This window comes from Montipora foliosa, chromosome 10 (assembly GCF_036669935.1).
Source record: "Montipora foliosa isolate CH-2021 chromosome 10, ASM3666993v2, whole genome shotgun sequence".
Classification (NCBI taxonomy): Eukaryota; Metazoa; Cnidaria; class Anthozoa; order Scleractinia; family Acroporidae; genus Montipora; species Montipora foliosa.
The window spans coordinates 3,637,726-3,656,538 of NC_090878.1; the positions used below are offsets into that span (position 1 = coordinate 3,637,726).

Genomic DNA, 18,813 nt, shown 5'->3' on the forward strand with positions numbered 1-18,813 from the left:
CAACACTTTCAAATTAAGACACTTCGCCGCAGATGACATCCAGAGGAATGCAAGGGATTATTGTGCAGGTTTTCTTCAAATTGCAAACTCACGGGTCTGCCCGGCCAGTTCTGACGAAAGGAAAACGCCCCTAGATCAGACTAGCTTTATGCCCAACAGTGTTCTCAGGTCATTCATGTTGAGTTCAAATTTGATACTGAAAATTATGCAATAACCCTTGGTTGATTTCTAATGAAACCAACTAGTTGACCAGTACCTAGTAGGCTTTGTGCAGACGTCCCCAATTTCCTGCATAGAACGAAGAAAAGACGTGTTCTTGCGGTCTCAAAAAAGACAGGATCCAAAACGACAAAAACTTGTTGAGCATAGTGAGGGAAAAAAACTGAAGGATTAATGGAATCTGAAGGTCTTTTTAAACGGGTCGTAAACGGGAGGATCTGTGACTATGTGGAAGCGTATATTTTTGTAACGAGTCCTTTTTTAGGCTCATCAATGTCACGTTTTTAAATAAAGTTTTTCAGTTTCAGCCATCGTCACCAAAGAAGAGTTTGCATGTTATGTATATATAATCTGGATCCAGTTATTTTCTTTATCATGAAAACCTTTATGGCCAATGATACTACATATTAATAGTTGTCACTAAATTTCTGGTGCGGTATGAACAACTAAAGCACAACTACATTTTGGGCAAAATATGGCCGAAATACTGGGTGCGTCTCAATTTATTCGTCGATGGTAAAATTAGAAATGACAGCAGTAGACTGTTTGTTTACTTGGCTCACGCATTATGCGACATTTCAGAAGAGTTTGTCTCTGAAAAGACTCTTAGTTTTCACCCATATTTTGTGGTCAGGTAAATTTTTCAGTTGTAATTTTAAATACCTATTGAAAAATGCTGTTTTTCTTTCAAAAAACAGTGAATGAGCGCGGGAAATTAATTGTTTATTTGCCAAACCCATGGTGACTCTAAAATTAGACTCACGTAGGTTTCGTGCGTGACAACCGGAAATTGCTAAAAATTGCCACGTCGATAAAATCTACGTACTTCTTCAGGCAGCTGAAAGTTTGTCAAAACATGTAGAGCTTAATGTATTTTGTGGAGTAGACTTTATCGCCTTTGTTTGTCGTTTTCAGACTTGGTGAAGACGCTTTCTTTTTTATCAAATCGGTGTAATTAATCATGCGAGATAATCAACACCAGTTGAATACTACTTCCGGTTTGACTCTGAGCAGTTCGGAGAGCGAAAGCATTTTAGAAGCATTTGCTTTCCCTGTACGGTATTTATTCAAACTTTATGAAACTGCAGTGATGGAGAATGAAATACAAGAGATTACAGTTCTACCTTCAAAGGGTCGGGCAGCTTGGAGTCGAAGCGATATCGGAAGAAAGGTGGTCGTAAAGGAGCCCATAACATCAGAATTCGGTTTTCAAGAGTTACCGGTAAGCGAGAGAAGATCATCTGAGAAATTTGAAAACTCGTTGAAATTTGAAGTTATATCAAGACATGATCAATCAGTCGGGTAACAATGTGCGAGGTAAACGAATCAGTTAAATCGGTAATGGATCGGGTATTTCGTATTTCCACGTTATCAGGTCTAGTTACTTTTCCGTAAGAAAAGATCGGTGCCATTGCTTTTTCTATCGGAATCATTGGCTGGTCAGTGTAAAGGATAAATGAACGAGGAAGTCTTGTATTTCTGTGTCTTGGTGGCTTGTCATTGCCAGCAAAGGAAGGTAATGTACATTTTTCGTGGCTCGTCGTTCGTCAGTACTAGTGACTGGTGGATCAACTCTTTAATTGAGTGATGTGGCCGGTCCGAAAGCTTAGTGCTTTATTATTATTATTATTATTATTATTATTATTATTATTATTATTATTATTATTATTATTATTATTATTATTATTATTATTATTATTATTATTACCATCTGTTTTTTCCATAATTATTTGTAATCTCCCACTCCTTTGCTACCCTGGCAGAAAGACACTGATATAAAATTCGAACTAGTTACAGAAGATGGCATAGTGCATCTGTCTCATCATTTTTCATTGTTACAGTATTGATTTTTGTTATTCACTTTATCTTTTTTGGCAGATTAACTTGCAGCTTAAAATATTTTCGTACTTGGATGCACGATCAGTCTGTACAGCAGCAATAGCATGCCGTTACTGGAGCATGCTTAGTGAGGATAAGATATTATGGATGAACTTAATGCAGCGTGACATGCATCAATGGAGCACCATGGGATACCAGTCATGTCCATCAACCTACATAGAGGCTAGGTCTGATTTAACATTGAAGCAAATGTGAGTGCCAATTCCTTACTCCCTATCATCCCTCCCTCACTCCATTTCTTCTTCTTTTTTTTCTTTCTTCCTTCTTTAATACCATCCTTCCTCCTTGAATTCCCTTTCTTTGTCACTTTCTTCCTCCCTTCCTTTTGTCTTCCCTCCTTTCTTGCCTTGCTTTCTTGCTCCAACCCTCTTTCTCTAGTCTTCTCTTCTTGATTTCTTCTTTCCTTTCTATCCTCCTTCCTTCTTACTTTCCAACCTTCCTTCCTCTCTCCCTTCCACCCCTCTACTGTACACTCTTTCCTGGACATTTCTAAACAACGAAACAGGGAAACGCTGAAACAGCGAAACAAAGCACCAAAGCACCAAGTATGACCCCACCGTACATTGAATACTAACCGACAAAGGTTGGACTTGAGATTGAATATCCTAAAACATTATCGTTCCTTATCTCAGTCTTAATCTGAAACTTAATCTTAATCTCAATGAATTAGGAGAAATAACATCTAAGACCTAATTAGGCCTAAAATGATATTCCTTCTTCCTTCCTTAATTACTCACTGAAAAATGTCCCCATTAACCCTTTTATATTTGATGTCCAAACCGGCCTAAACCGGCCAGACTTAGTATTTTACTCTGTCTAACGCCAGGGTATTTTACTCTGTCTAACACCAGACGATTTTACTCGTCAGTGGGGGACCCCTGTGAGTCAGTGGATTAATTCTCCCCTCCTTCCCCCTTCCTCCTTGTCCTTTTTCCATCCTTTCTTCCTTCGTCTATTCCCACATTTCTTGTTCTTTTCCTTTCTTTCTTTCTTTCTTTCTTACTTCCTTCTATATTTTTCTGTTTAACATTTGCCCTATCTTTCGTTCATTCCGTGGTGCTTTCATTAATGCCTCCTTTCCTTCATAATATTTCATGATTTCATAATCACCTTCACTTTTAGAGTTTACAGTAGCTTATTCATCCATTCAACCATAATACCATCTGTTATTTTGAAGCTCAATATTGAGAGAAAATAAGACTTTTTTGAAAAAGAGTGTACATGTATTTTGTACTTTGCTTTAAATTTTCTCATACTGTAGATACTTGCAATGTTGTCCAGAGTGCAGGTCTTTGCGGAGAAGTAGAAAATCAAGCTTTAAGTCCATCGTCTTCTACAACTTGCAGAACTTGTCATCATTATTTAAGAGAAAATCACCGCGGGTGGTTATGTTTGGTCCTGGGTTGGAGTCAGACACTAGAGGCCTTGTCCGTCAACTTCTTCATGATCGAACATCTCCATTTGAAATGACTGGCATGTTTCCTGGAAAATTTGACGGTAAAAATTTATTGCATTGTATCTTTCAAATAGTATAATTATGCACTTTGACTGCATTGCCCAGTTTGGCCAGTTATTGGGCTCTACTGTTAAGAATATATTATATTTTTAATAGTAGAGCCCCTTAGCCAATTGACACCTTTATTGTCCTGAGACTGTGCATGACCATTGACAAGTAAAATCGTCTGGCGTTAGACACAAAATATATTTAGTCCCACTCCTAGGAGTTGAGACCCAGAGATGTGAAAAAAACTTCTCAAGCTTTAATCCTCTACTTCCTAAATAGGCCATTTACAGCTTTTACTCAGTGTAATGCCAAACAGTTTTGTCATCTATGGGGAACCTCCAAGGGGGACAAGGGTCAACAACATCTAGGTCCAATCAAAAACTACATTTATCATGTATGACTAGCGCTCCATGAGCAGGCAAGATGAACCAAATCCTGTGCTGTGATTGGTTACTTGAGCGGGCAAGATGGAGCTATCTTGCCTGTTTGGGATTTCTTGCTTGGTCCCACAAGATCAAAGATCATTTTTTGGTATTTTATCCCATAATATCTGATTATAATAAATCTTTTATTGACCAAGCTTATTCGGTCAAGATGGCTGGATTATGGGCCTCATTCTTTTTTTGCATGTTTATGGACCTCAATGAACTAGACCAATATCCAGCCATCTTGACCTCACGCTTGGTCAATAACCCATATTTATGGCCCCTTTATTGTTATCTTTGGAATTAACCACTTTCAAATATTGCCAAAGTAAAGACTACCAGTATCCCTCTTGCTTTGGTCAGTGTGAAAATTGTGCTCCCAATATTAGCCACTAACGTATTGTAAAATGTATTTGTTCATTTGGTTGCAGGCATGGGTTCTGGACTTTGCTTGAAGTTGGATGACGTGGAATTTAACCTTATAACACTTTATGCCTCAAACATGTAAGTGAAATAAACGAAAAAATTAAGATAATCCTCTAAGAAAAAAAATTATGGCAAATAAACAAAGCTGTTAGTACAAGTAAAATATTATGTGGCAGTAAATATCTATAAAGTTAATATATAAAATGCACATTTATTGTAAGTGGGAGACTGTACAAAATGGAGACAAATTATTTACATATAATTATGGCCAGTTCGAATGAGCCCTGTGAAGATCATAATAATATTATTATGTACTTTATGTAATTCCCTTCTGAGTCCTTTGTTGAAGAATTAGTGCTGTCACTAGCTCTGCAGGCAGAGAAAACACAGGTTGATGCTTCTGTTACATGACTTGTAATCAACTTGAAGACAATCCCTCCTTCAAAATCCTAGCTCCACCCCTGCAATCTACCTGTGGTGGACATCACTGATGATGATGATGATGCTGCTGCCACCACCGCTGTCGTCATCGCCATACATGTATGCATGGGAATTAAAATGATTCTTGGAAACCGGCCAGGAAATCAATGCCACATTTTGATTTTATGGTTTCTGAGTCACTTCATAAGTTTTTAACAAGTTTTACAATAATGCTGAAGCATTAAAAGAATCAATCATTGTTGTCTTTTTAGGAAAGACAGAGAAGCCAATGCACGTCTTGGCCGACCAAGATTGAGCAAACTGCTTGTTGATGTTGACGATGCAAGTAATGATGATGGAATTGATAGTGACGAGTCTCAGCAAAGTGATAGGAGATTAAGACACTCAGTGAGGGAGCTTTGTAAGACCATAGATGGCTTTATATATGTGGTTGATTCTTCTGCTGATAGCCAAAGAGGTGAAGGGTTTTAAAAAATTGTATCTTTTTTTTTAGTTGGAAGTGAATCCATTTAAGATAATCCTATTTGAGGTACAAAGGAACTTCACTATTCCTATTCTTCTTAAGTGCAGAAACCTACACATTTTGGATGCTATTTATTCGCCCAAGGCGAAGTGATTATTGGTGAATATTCACCAATAATCACTGAGCCTGAGGTAAATAATTGTTTTAGTATAAAGACACAGGTGATTATTTCAAAAAAGAAAAAAAAAAAACATTCCAATGCGAAATCATCTTCACTTACAGTGGCAAAACGACTACCGGCAGCCATTTTGTCCGTCGAGGTGATTATCGGCTGATAATCCGAGATAGCAAGCCATTGAGAGCACGCAATTTTGTAAAATCACCTGTGTATTTATACTAAATAGTTTTATTACTTAATTGAGCCTAGGAGACTGGCCCAGCTAGGACTAAGCACATGAAATTGTGGGCATGTTTGCAATGATATTATTCTCGACAGTGAAAGAAAGAAATGATGAGTTTTCAATAATGACACTGATGTACTTGGAAAAGATAAGAGTGCTCCAGAGAGGAGTCAAAAATATATGGCGACTTTCTGATTGCCACGAGATGTGACAAAATTTTAATGTTAAACAACTATTTAAAGAATCATTTTAAACCAACCTTGTTACTGACGCACTATTGCTTTTACTCTTTGCAAATTACAGTGAATTTGGGTGACAGAGAACTTTCAGCCATGATGAATAAGAACTGGACACAAGTTAATGCTCCACTTCTTGTGCTTTCTACTGTATCACAACCAGACACACCAGCCTTGTCTTGTGCTACGGTTGTTGAGCTTCTGCAGCTGAGGCAATTTAACAGGCCATGGCAGGTAAACATTCTAACTCAACATTATGGGCCGTAGGAGCTGTCAGTGCATATATAATTACACTGTATGAAGCTGAGATGAATGTTGCCTGCCCTTTTCCTTCCATAGCCTGCTGTACTGGCTGCAAATTTCTATACATGTAGGTTATTGCCTTATATACCGTGACATTTATTCATGTAAGGACATTCATGTGCTTCTTGAGGAAACTATCTTGCATGCGAAATGGCATTTTTGGGAGGTCCAGGTCCTTAGGATGCTGCATTTTCATACAGATCCATTTTCGTCCTAGTCAGCCTGTTGATCAATGTTGTTTTTTTTAAGGATTTACTTTACTATCGCTTGTGACCTTCAATAATATCCACAGCCTAAACTCAAAGCTTGGTCTTTATAATTTATTTTTGTTCCACTGAATTACATGTAAGTTTGATTTCCTTCAGTTGAACTCTTAAAACTGACTGACAAGTAGCAGGTGTTTTATTTGATTTGTGGTCCCAGATATTAAAAAGAAAATTTCCTCATCTGTTTTCAGGTCAATGCTGCTTGCGTTGAGTCGTTAGAGGGGATCCTTTCTGGTATTAAATGGTTGCTAAATTCATGCAGCATATGAAAGTACATTTGCATGAGAATTGTTGACCATGAAGATAGCAAGTCATGACTATTGGTTCAGGAGCAACAGAAGAGGAGTTGAAAGTTGATCTGCCATTATTACAGAAATTATTACATGTAGAATCTGAAGAGTACAAAATTGAGCCACGGTACCGACAAATTTCATGGAAACAATAGTTTTGTTACAAGTGTACAAATTTTATTTAATTTAAGGACATAGTAATTTACATGTACACAAAAATACAAAATTAAAAAACATGGCATTGGCTGTTTTTTTTTTTGGTCAGGGACAAACTCGAGAAAGCATAAGAAGGCTATACATGATATATTAACCAGTCTGTATGCTAGAATTAATTTTTTTTTTATCCAAAGGCATTTTAGTTTGAATGTAAGTTTTGGATTTCACGGTCCGCTATTACTCACATACAAAACAGAGAATGGACATGAAAGGGTTGGATCTAGGTAAACGTAACGTCATTCACTCAAATTAGCTTAAAATCTTAGGGTGTAAACGCAGTTTATTATGTATGCAGAATATGAGGTTAAAAATCTGAAAGCCCTAAACTCTCATGCTGCATATCAATTATTCAGTCGCGTACCAACGCATTGTGTTGTTAAACTAGTGAGTCTTTGACATAATTTTCTCGTAGATCCAGCTCTCTCAAGATTTTAAAGTTAGTAATGGTGGACCATTAAATAGTTTAAAAAAATTTAAATTAAGGCTTAAAATGTGGGTCACTCAAGCCGTGTTCACACTCAACGTTGATTATGATCAACTGAAGTATATATCAGGCTATCATACTCCATTCAATTTTATTCAATTATGGTTCTGTTCACATCTGTAAAAATTCAAATACAATATGCAAGGTAACCTCGCAATGTGAGACAAAATGGTGCCTGTATTGCGTGGCTGCCACAATTATCATCACCATCATGTGCTTGAGACCAGAAGAGAAGCAAGGATAGCTTCCAAGAATAGAAGAAGACAAATCCAAACCTTCGCTCCATAAAAGCGATTAGAAGTTTCGTCTGCTCATACCACCACGTGCTCGCCATTCTGTTGAATTAGGCACTGTAATTACTTCAAACAACCCCTTTGAGGTTGTTTGAAGTAATTATAATCCAGTTATAATCAGGGACTGCAATAATTATTAGTTTATGTGAACCCATTTCATATTTAATTTGATTATAATTCGATCATAATCAAGGCCTAATGTGAACACGGCTTTAGTGTTTAGTTAACATAGTTTTGAAATCCAAAGGAAAAAAAAATTGATTTTTTTGATCGTAGTATGGTCACTTTAACAAGAGATCTAAAAACAACTGTTGTACAGGTACTGCATAGGTGGGCGAGTTTAACACAGAAATTCAGCATTATTGACTGGACACTGTACAGTGATTAGAAAGCTCAATGTTTTGAGTGTTAGTACTTCATTGTTAGTGTTAATCCAATAATATTGTGGACACTCCTTTAGGATACTTTAGTCTTCACTATTGGAGCACCACTCTTTCTTAAAATTTTATTGTCATTTGTGGGATACATGTGATAAATCAGTTTTGAATTTTTTCTGGTCAAATAAACCTGTTATCTAATCAGTCAGTGTAAAATGCGGACTACAGATGAGGGGTCTACCCTAGTGAACCAATTAGGTCAGACTAAACATTGTTTTAGGCCTAATAAGGCGTAAGATAAGCATTTGTAGGAACTCTGCTGTTGTGATCTATCATTTGTCTGTATTGCCTCTGTTCTGCACTCCACACTGACCAGTGGACTATACGATAAGGGTTCTACACCCAAAACGTCTGTGATTTTTAAAAAACTACTGACACTTTTTGATATTTATTTTATATCACTCTAGTACTTGTTTAAGAGATATATATGTAGTGAAATAATAATTATGTAGTAAGCATTCTTCCCCACAGGGAGCTGTTATTTAAATATTTATTTTTCATTTCAAGTATTTCATTAAAATACATCAAAGGAGTTAATGCAACTTGCATGTAGTGAAGCGAACATTGCTCTTTAACCCTTTGACACCCAAACTGGCGTGAACCAGCCAGACTCTGTCTAACGCCAGACAATTTTAATTGTCAGTGGGGAACCCCTGGGAGTCAATGGGTTAATCACTCACTGAAAAACTGTTAATATTCCCATTATTAAACCCTTTGACACCCAAACCAGCCTGACTTTAATAATATTTTACTCTGTCTAACACCGGACGATTTTACTCGTCAGTGGGGAACCCCTGGGAGTCGATGGGTTAACAGAACAAAATCTGTTCCATACATACACCATTTGCATTATGTTGTAGCATGATATCAGACTTAAAGTGCACTCCAATCCCCCATCTTTCTCACTCATCCCACAAAGAGAGAGCCTGCTCGCAGGTACTAAGGAACGGAAGCATCATGTTTCACCCTTCTCCTCCAAGGAGTGACACTTGTTTTACTCTGCCTTTACTTGTCAAGGGGGGCTGGCTAATAAGCAGTGGCATAGCGTGAGATTTTGAAGGTGTTACGCACACTATGAATGTTTCAAGTGCCAAAGGTGCTGCAAACTAGGTAGGTCTGGGGGCATGCTTCCGCAGAGAATTTCGAAATCTAGGGTTTCGGAAATGCCATCTCCAAATATTTCTGAAGGACATTTCAACAAATAAATGCGAAGAAAAATGCAGTAGTTAGTTGTTATTTTACCCATCTGTAGAGTTTTCAGCAAGCTACAACACAAACAGAGGTTTACAGTACAAGCAAAGGGCAAAACGTCATCATAACATTTCTAACTGGGAAGTGTGGACTGGTGATAAGACTGAAACTGTGTGGGGGCCTCAGAGGGCAGAATTTTTTTTTGCTTTTGTCCACTATTACATTTCTTGCTGTTAAGGCCTGGCCAAACAGGTCCAACATGGTGGTGCAATATCATCCAACATTGTTGAATCCAACATATTGCATGATGTTGGATGTTGTTGAATGAAGTTTGATTTCCATCTTTCTCACTCATCCCACAAAGAGAGAGCCTGCTCAACATCAACATCATCCAACATTTCTTTTGTTCTAAGGTGTGAACAGTGTCGTATTCAGTAGGCCATTGCGTTCAAAAGTGTTGCACGCGCGAGTGCCCACTAAGGTGAAGATGCGGCTATCGGTATCCATGGTGATGGTTAATTCGTTGCATCTGTTCCGCGTGTTGCCACGCCTGTTTAAGCTACAGAATGGTGAACAAGCAAAGTCTTGAATGACTGAGCAACGAAAGCTTGAGCAATCTCTCTTTGAACAGATAGCCCTTCTTGTGTTCAAAGCTCTCAGGGACATGGTGCCAATGTATCTGCTGGATCCTTTGCAAGTGAGGACCCTGGGACTCTGCTGTTAATTTTAAAAGGAACTTTAAAATGCCAACATGGCAAGAGTTTGTTTTCTAAGGATTCTGGGTATATTTTGGTTCCACTCCCTTGAGTCCAAAATGACATGTTGCATTTGTTTGGCCACCTCATTCGACACTTTTCAACAGCGTCCAACAATGTTGGACCTTTGGCCAGGCGTGTATGGGTTATGAAAAGATACAGCAAAAGATACTGGAAATACTCTCACAGAGAGACACCAGTATAATTCAAAATTTAAAAAACTTAGCCCAATTTTATAATGACTTTAAAAAATTAATGCTTCCAGGGAATAAGGTTTCCAGGATTTGAGCTGTATGCACAGGCATATGTGCGTATGTGGATGCTACGCCGGTAAAATGGCTTGCAACATCTTTTACCCTGTCACTCCTAGGAGTAACAAGGAGTGACAGTTCTAGACTTTACTCTGTCTTGGTAGAGGTTTTAACCTAGAATCGTTAGGTCCAAGCACTGATGTCAAAACTGTTAGCCGCTCAGTACTTGTGTTGAGAAATAGTTTCTTTCATGTGATTTCACTACAAAGAGACATTTATTGGTTTCAGTGGATGTTATTTAACCCTTTCACCCCTTAACCAGCCATACTTGGTATTTTACTCTGTCTAATGCCAGACAATTTCACTCGTCAGTGGGGAGTCAATCCAATTAATGGCAAACATCCCAGGTGTATCTTAATTTAAATTTACAGGAGATCCTCAAAAAGTTGTCCCTATTCACACTGCAATTTGCAGTGTGAATAATAATTTGGAACAATAATTTTCTAAGAATGAGAATTCCTGTGGGTTTAGAAAACGATGTTAGAGCAAAAAGTGTTTCATGTCTTCATATATTATCTCTGCCATTTTTTTATAGCCCTCCTCTGTAAAATGCAGTCCATCACTCCAAAATTTACCTAAATCTTGCTCAGACAAACTTTGTTGAGGAAACTTCTTTTCCAGGTCACACAAGATCACTGAACTATCATCTTGTCTAATGCCCTGTCTGAGCTTTTCATTCACTTCCAAACGAATTTCCTCTCCTTTTTCTTTAACCCACGACAAACCATTCTTGCCCAAATCTTTATAAAAAACATCAGTTTCTGGAATTGTTAAACCAATGCACTTTGCTCCATGTTCTTTGACCTGTGAGTGCAGCATCTTGATGCCGTCAAAGAGAGTCTCTTCTAAGCCTTGTTCTGGTGTAATTACGTCGTTAGTCCCTCCCAATATAATAACTATATCGTATGGTCCGCAAGCCTCTAAAACATTTGGTAATCTTGATGTCATTTCGCCCCTAACAAGCTGTCCATAAACCCCTTTATTGTCTACTTTAAACTCAAAATTAGGATGGTTTTCCTTTAGTAGCTTTGATAGATGAATGGTATACGGTTTATCCAATTTTTCATTTTCTGTTCCTCCTGTATTTCCTGTTGTGAGGCTATCCCCGAAGGCCAGAATCTTGACCAAAACCTTAGAAGATTTCATAGGATGGTCTGCCATTTCTGATCAATATGAAAACGAGGCTTAGTGCTTAGCATCCAAGCCTCATCATGATCCCACAAGACGAAGAAAGTATTTGAACTGTTCCAACAGAGATGATTTTGAGGTTAAACCTTGGAAAAGGTGAGGAACTACGCGTACGTAAAAAAGTCTGTATCGCTCCCCTGTCTCTTATCATTTACCGACAAAAGTTAGGTCTCACGTCCAGTTTATTAGGTCAGTGTAAAACAGGGGTAAAATGTATACAGACTGGAAAAACACTAAAACCCCAAATACTGGTGCCAACCTTGGTGCAAACAGGGCAGGTAGAAAACACAGGTGATTGTTTTACTAACAAAGAAACAATCCTAACCGTTTACCATTGCTAACATTAGGCCTAAAAACTTTAAATTTTGCTTAGGATTCTTTCTGTATAGTTGGTAAAACAATGACCTGTGACAAGTGTTTTGTTCCTGCCGATCCAGACCGGTCACCCCAAAACGCAGACTCTGCAGACCTTGCAGACCAGGGGTAAAATGTGGTGTTACCCTCACTATTATTGAGAGCTAACCGTAAACAGGCTAACCGAGTGTTATTTAGGCCTAATTCAGGCTAACCAAATTTTCATTTTAGTCAGACGGTCTGCACAGTCGGCAGTCTGCATTTTTCAGTGTCCCAATCCAGACATGGTTTAAAGCCTAATTTGACATAAGTTATGCCTAAGTAAAGGGTTTTACGCCTTATTTGGCCCATGGTGAGCACTGGCATTAGTTTGGGTTGTTTTGGCAGTCTGCCATTTGTCTGTGTTTTACACTCAGGGTCTTAAAATAACTGAGGAGAAAGTGCTGTTTTTGTAATTACATATGCAAGTGGTTAGACTTTCACGTCTTCCTGGATAAGAAATGTAAACCAGAGGTCCCGTCTCATTGCCCATGTTGGAAATTAAATAGTATAGGACGTTAAAGATCCCACGCACTAAGAGTAGGGGACCAGCGTTGTGGTCTGACCTTTATATATAATCTGGACGGGGGCATCTTTCACTTCCTAAAATTATTTGTAAACTGCGTAACAAGCAGTCTGGCTAAAGTCCCCCATAAAGCATTGTAAATTATTCCTGAAAAGCCCTGAGGGGAGAAACTTATAGCTTCACTTCACTTCACTTCATTCACTCAGGATTGCCATCTCAAATGAGGGAAAGGGCAACCTTGGAGACCCAGGGGTAGTTTACGGGGCACAGGAGAAGTGTAATTAGTTCTTCTTGACTCTCTTCTTTGTTCCTTAGTTTTGAAAACTGGAGTTCATTTTACAAATTCACATGCAGCATTGAAGCCAAGACAAGTGTTGTTAGCATGTTGTAACAGTCCTGTGAAGGCGCTGGTGAGAATGAACAGTACGCAATCATACACATTTGAAACACTAGCAGTATCCAAGCCTAAGGAGCATGTCATTCAAGTGGAACTCAACAGGCCTGATAAAAGAAATGCAATGAATAGAGCTTTTTGGAGGTGATTTTTGTTTGACTTTGGATGAAGCCTTCCACATCTTTTTTCATTTCTTAGGCAAAGCATGAGATAATAATAACAATAATAACTTTATTTATATAGCGCTAAAATCCAATAATTGTCCAAAGCGCTTCCTAATTACAATATTAAAAATAAATAAAATAAATGGAATAAAATATCTACAATGTACAATATAATTAAAATGTAAGCCTAAGTTATCTACTATATACAAATTTAAACGTCTTAAAACAAAAGATCTTATAAACTATATGCTAACTTAAATAAAAAAGTTTTTAGGGATTGCTTAAAAGTTGCCACTGAAGCACATTTCCTAATCTCTGGAGGTAAATTATTCCACAATTTAGGTCCTGCAATAGAGAAAGCTCTGTCTCCATATGTTTTCAATCTACTTCTTGGAACAGCTAAATATTCTTTACGTGAAGAACGTAATGACCTAGAATATGTTTTAAAATTCAAAAGGTCAGAAATATAAGAAGGTGCAAGGCCATGGAGGGCCTTGTATACCAATAAAAGGACTTTAAAAGTTATTCTAAACTCTACTGGTAACCAATGAAGATTAATTAAAACAAGAGTTATATGATCATACTTCGGTGTCAGTGTGACAACACGAGCTGCAGCATTCTGAACTGCCTGTAGTCTAGCTAACAGATAGATGGGGATAGATGGGTCTATCCCCCTTATTGTATACTCAACAAAATATTGCATTTCTGATTGGTCAATGACAATTTCGTAAATAGGTTAGAGAGTGCAATATGAAAGTTGCTATGCAAACAGCGATGGAATAATTATTATGTTGAGTATGCAGTATAATAAATAAAAATTGTATGAACTTGCTTGTGCATTTCATGATTGTTTGAAAGTTCCAAAGTTGCACTCTTCTGTTTATACAATTTCCTACACTTATTGGCATTTTTTTCTTGTTTTGTGTGTGTTTGTTGCATTGCTTAATATTTTATTCACCTTTTAGCTAAAAGGTCACATAAATTTTGTCAAATAAACTGAACTTTATGTACATGTATTTTCTTTTTCTGAAAACCATTTCTTCCCTGTACAGAGAAATGGTTCAGTGTTTCAAACAAATATCTGATGATTCTGACTGCAGAGCAGTTGTCTTAACAGGAGCAGGGAAAATCTTCACAGCAGGTTAGAGATTAAAGTAACTTACAGCTATGTACCGGTACATGTTTTTTCGTATTTGGAGCACGACATGGTATCCTTCACTAACCCTAACCACAACCCCTGTTTTTTCAACTTTTACTCGTCAGGGCATTTGAGGTGTCAATGGGTGGAATTAAGGAGTCAATAACTATGTTCCCTCTATTAACCCATTGACCCCTGGGAGTGAGACCTTTGCAGATTTTACCCTGTCTAACGCATTGAAGTGTCAATGGGTTCAATTAAGAAATATGCCTCCCCCTCCCTCTCTTTAATTTCTTTGGTCTAATGCCCCAATTTGCTACTTGCACAAATCTCATAATACACCTCTTTTACCCCCTTCCCCCCCCCCAAAAAAAAAAAATTATATAGGCATTGCAAACAATGATTATGCAAACTTTTGGGAGATAAAAGGGGGGGTAGTATGGGATTTGTGCCAGTAGAGAATACATCAAAAATCATGTTTTCCCACGGAAATGGCATCTATCCAGGCTACTCCAATCTAGGAATGTTTTCTTATCTGCATTTTGTTTCTTCAATGATTTTTTTTCAGGTTTGGACGTGATGGATATTGCTAATGATCTCATGAATTCTGGTAACGAACCTTCACGAAGAGCGTTTCATTTGAGGAAGTTTGTCTTGTCCCTTCAAGAGTCATTTCATGCCATCGAGAAATGTCCACAGCCCGTGATCGCGGCTGTACATTCAGGATGCCTGGGTGGAGGAATGGACATGATCTGTGCATGTGATATTCGACTGTGCTCTGCTGATGCATGGTTTCAAGTGAAGGTTTGTTATCTTAGTTAAAGTTCTTGGAGTAAAGTGTATGTAATAATTATTATATATACCGTAATAGCTGCACATTTTTTTGTTAATTACTATCATTAGGCACCAAACTCTTTTTGCGATTAACTGTCAAAATTATAATTTCAAAACATAAATGTAAAAGAAATGGAAAGAGGCCAAATTAATTTTCACCATTTTTGTCACTACAGCCTACCTTTTTAAAATTAAATCAGAAATTTCAGCAGTTGTTAAAATAATTATGTCTTCAATCTCTGTGTGTGATAAAGATCATCACATATTCTGTGATCTGTGTGTGTGCCAAAAATTCACTCCTGTCACATATTTACTAGTGTATGACATATACTTCATAATAAATAATAAACTTCTTTTGCAGGAAATTGACCTTGGCCTGGCTGCAGATCTTGGTACACTGCAGAAGTTTCCAAAAATCATTGGAAATGACAGGTAAGAGTTGAATTTGTTTACATTAAGACACAAAGACATGATCCTTTTGTTGTTATTGTTATTGTTATTGTTATTGTTATTGCTATTGTTACTGTTACTGTTACTGTTACTAGGCACAGCTACTGATTATTATCCTCTGAATCCTTTCTGTTAACTTTTTTTTTTTTTTAACATAGTCTGACCCTTTCCTTTTTGAAATATGTTTTTCTCTTAGTCTTGCAAGGGAGCTTTGTTTTACTGGCAGACAATTTACAGCCCAGGAAGCCAAAGAGATGGGATTTGTAAGGTATCAGGCAGGGTTGTCCTTCATGACCATCCCAAAGGATGTTTATCAACTGGAATGGCAGAACGAGGACTCAACCCGTACACTGCAGTCATGTAGATGAAAAATAACCATCTATCAATAACCAAAATTTTAGTTTCTAAAGAAACTGTGGTACTGTGCCGGTGGGAGACTGAAACAGAAATTGATTTTATCAAGCAAGTTGATACAGGTCGAATCACCACCATGAAAGGTTTGGAAAGCTGATGTTTCGAGCGTTAGCCCTTCGTCGGAGCGAAGGACGAAGGGCTAACGCTCGAAACGACAATCAGAGTCAGAGTCAATCAGAGAGGGTTGAATCTGTGGATCGGCTCTTGATGATTCATTGAATTTAGGGTCAAATGTTCAGTGATTCAACTGTGCATCCTATTTGTAAACCCAACTTAGCATATCCTGTAAGCAGTAACTCTCTCCACTCATGCACCAGTGGCTCAGTTGGTTGAGCATCAGGCTGTCACGCAGGAGATCCCAGGTTCAAACCCAGCCGGATCAACACTCAGGATCATAAAATAACTGAGGAGAAAGTGCTGCCTTTGTAATTTCATCTGCAAATGGATGGACTTTTAAGTCTTCTCAGATAAGAACTATAAACCATAGGCCCTGTCTCACATATACCTTCTACATGTATGTTCATAAGCTCCCCGGGGTGCAGGGATGGCGCAGTGGTGAGAGCACTCGCCTCCCACCAATGTGGCTCGGCGTCATATGTGGGTTGAGTTTGTTGGTTCTCTACTCTGCACCGAGAGGTTTTCTCGGGGTACTCCGGTTTCCCCTCTCCTCAAAAACCAACATTTGACTTGATTTGTGTTAATTGTTACGTTCAATTTACAGTGTCCCCAATTAGTGCTCCAGCGCTAGAACGACTAGACACTTAAATAAAGTTCCTTTCCTTTCCTTTCCCATTGGGACGTTAATGGTTTACTCTGACTACACTTTCTTGTAAGGGACTCTGACTCGATGGTAAATTTACCATGACCTTTGAGCAGTTTTCAAGTAACTGTCGAATGTACACTGTAGATCAAAGCAATGCATCAAATTCAGGGGTTGGTTTTTGAGGGGAGGGCAAAACCGTATTACTCGGAGAAAAATCTCTCAGAGCAGAGTAGAGACCCAACCAACTCAACCCACATACGACGCCGAGTCTGGGAATCGAACCCGGGCCACATAGGTGAGAGGCGAGTGCTTTCACCACTGCGCTATCCCTACTTCCTAACAAGTTTTTCTTGTTTAATTTTTCTTTCAGTCGGATTTGCTCAGACCGTGAGAGTCTTGTAAAAGAAGCTGTTGAGCTTGCTGGTGAGATATCCAAGAAAAGTCCTGTTGCAGTGTCAGGAATCAAACATAACCTCATTTACTCCAGAGAACACTCAGCCAAAGACGGAATGGAATACACAGTGAGTTTGGATTAAGCCGTAAGGTCAACTCGCTACCTGGGTTATTCGCCACCGACCAGTTCGCTTAAGTACTTAAGTACTCCCGCTTTTGAGACGCGGACGGCAACCGGAAGAAAACATAAATTCGCGTGCCAGGACAGTGGTGTCTCCCAGATTTTTATAGTAATCATCTCAAATGGAGAAAAGATACTTAGCAATGTAAATGTGGTTATGTGAAGACCAGTTAAAAGGGAAAACAACCTCACTTCCGGTTGCCGTCCGCCATTCAAATATCAGACGCGGATAATGTCGCGCTTAAAATGTAGCGAATCCGCAGGTGGCGAAATGACAAGTATCCAGCAACATCTCCAGAGGATGAACGTTCATTTCTTAGTTTGTTGTAGAGAAAAATGAGTGCTACTTGGGCGGGGATTGAAGCACAAACTTCATTGTTAAGATCAACCGGCCTCTGCTGATGGAAGATTTGAAAAGTGACAAATATTATCCCTTCCGTGCAATGAGTCCTTTCTTTGGTGCACTGAGGCAAAGGTCTTGTGCAAACTTGACGATCGGCTTCTCGCGTAAGAACAGCAAATTAAAGCCACCTCCTGCAATGAGGCTACGTTTAATGTTTTCAAACTGCTTTTTTTTCGTAGGCAACCTGGAACATGGCTATGTTGCAATCAGAAGACGTCATGAAAGCTGTCCAATCAGGACTGACCAAAGAAGAGGCCACGTTTTCAAAGCTTTAACATTGTGTTAATTTTGGTCCTGTTTTAGTCATGGTTGTGGATTTAATTGCGGTTTTTTATTTATTCTCTTGAAATTTTCGATAACAAATCACCGCGGCAGACGCAGATAATCGAACTACCAATCCCTATCCCTATTCCCTATTCCCTATTCCTAAAAAGCCCCGAAACCTTTTGGGGCCGGATTCGTGAAACTAAAATATGCTCATTTTAAAATTTGGATCTTGGAACATGTTTTCAATACCTTAGAGAACAAAACAATTGCAAGGTTTCAGGACTTGAAACGTATTCTTTTTGAAGATACAAAGCGTTTTATGTCAACCGAAATGTGCCCGAAAAGTTTCGGGACTTTTAGCCAATTACAAAGCTTGTAATTTTCAACATAAAACTGAAAAATAGATGATTCAATCGTGGCTACAATTTTAGTGACTTGTAAAGAATACTTGAAGACTAGTCAGCATAGGGGTATACCAGTGCAGCTAATATTTCTTGAAATTAAAGAACTGTAAGATTTAAAGTTTGACAGTGCAACATTTTTGGTTAGTATTGAGGCCAGTGAACACCGACATATATAGAGACCATTTTTATAAATGGCGACCCCGGTCTATTCTTTACGGGGTGCAAGGATGGCGCAGTGATGAGACCACTCGCCTCCCACCAATGTGGCCCAGGTTCGATTCCCAGACTCGGCGTCATATGTGGGTTGAGTTTGTTGGTTCTCTACTCTGCACCGAGAGGTT

At 38.4% G+C, this 18,813-nt stretch overlaps 3 protein-coding genes across 4 annotated transcripts; 2 read left to right on the forward strand and 1 right to left on the reverse strand.

Annotated features, from left to right (window-relative positions):
• LOC137973972 (F-box only protein 4-like) lies at nucleotides 1-7,367 on the forward strand. 2 transcript variants are annotated; one of them, XM_068820881.1, is made up of 7 exons: nucleotides 1-1,441; nucleotides 2,098-2,309; nucleotides 3,380-3,615; nucleotides 4,479-4,551; nucleotides 5,166-5,371; nucleotides 6,082-6,248; nucleotides 6,775-7,367. In XM_068820881.1, the coding sequence occupies exons 1-7, from the start codon at nucleotides 1,181-1,183 to the stop codon at nucleotides 6,850-6,852; spliced, it is 1,233 nt and encodes a 410-aa protein (XP_068676982.1). In that variant the 5' UTR covers nucleotides 1-1,180; the 3' UTR covers nucleotides 6,853-7,367. The 2 variants fall into 2 exon arrangements, with proteins under 2 accessions (XP_068676982.1, XP_068676983.1); XM_068820882.1 differs by lacking the exon at nucleotides 1-1,441 and adding an exon at nucleotides 1,448-1,735.
• A 1,412-nt stretch (nucleotides 7,368-8,779) lies between these two features.
• Nucleotides 8,780-11,745, reverse strand: LOC137973975 (uncharacterized). Its single transcript, XM_068820884.1, has one exon. It carries the CDS (start codon nucleotides 11,719-11,721, stop codon nucleotides 11,041-11,043), a length of 681 nt encoding a protein of 226 aa, XP_068676985.1. The 5' UTR covers nucleotides 11,722-11,745; the 3' UTR covers nucleotides 8,780-11,040.
• Nucleotides 11,746-11,757: 12 nt separating this feature from the next.
• On the forward strand, nucleotides 11,758-18,593 carry LOC137973974 (delta(3,5)-Delta(2,4)-dienoyl-CoA isomerase, mitochondrial-like). Its single transcript, XM_068820883.1, has 8 exons — nucleotides 11,758-11,844; nucleotides 12,983-13,205; nucleotides 14,278-14,366; nucleotides 14,932-15,167; nucleotides 15,559-15,629; nucleotides 15,844-15,915; nucleotides 17,195-17,345; nucleotides 17,981-18,593. The coding sequence occupies exons 1-8, from the start codon at nucleotides 11,817-11,819 to the stop codon at nucleotides 18,074-18,076; spliced, it is 966 nt and encodes a 321-aa protein (XP_068676984.1). The 5' UTR covers nucleotides 11,758-11,816; the 3' UTR covers nucleotides 18,077-18,593.
• The last annotated feature ends 220 nt before the right edge of the window (nucleotides 18,594-18,813 follow it).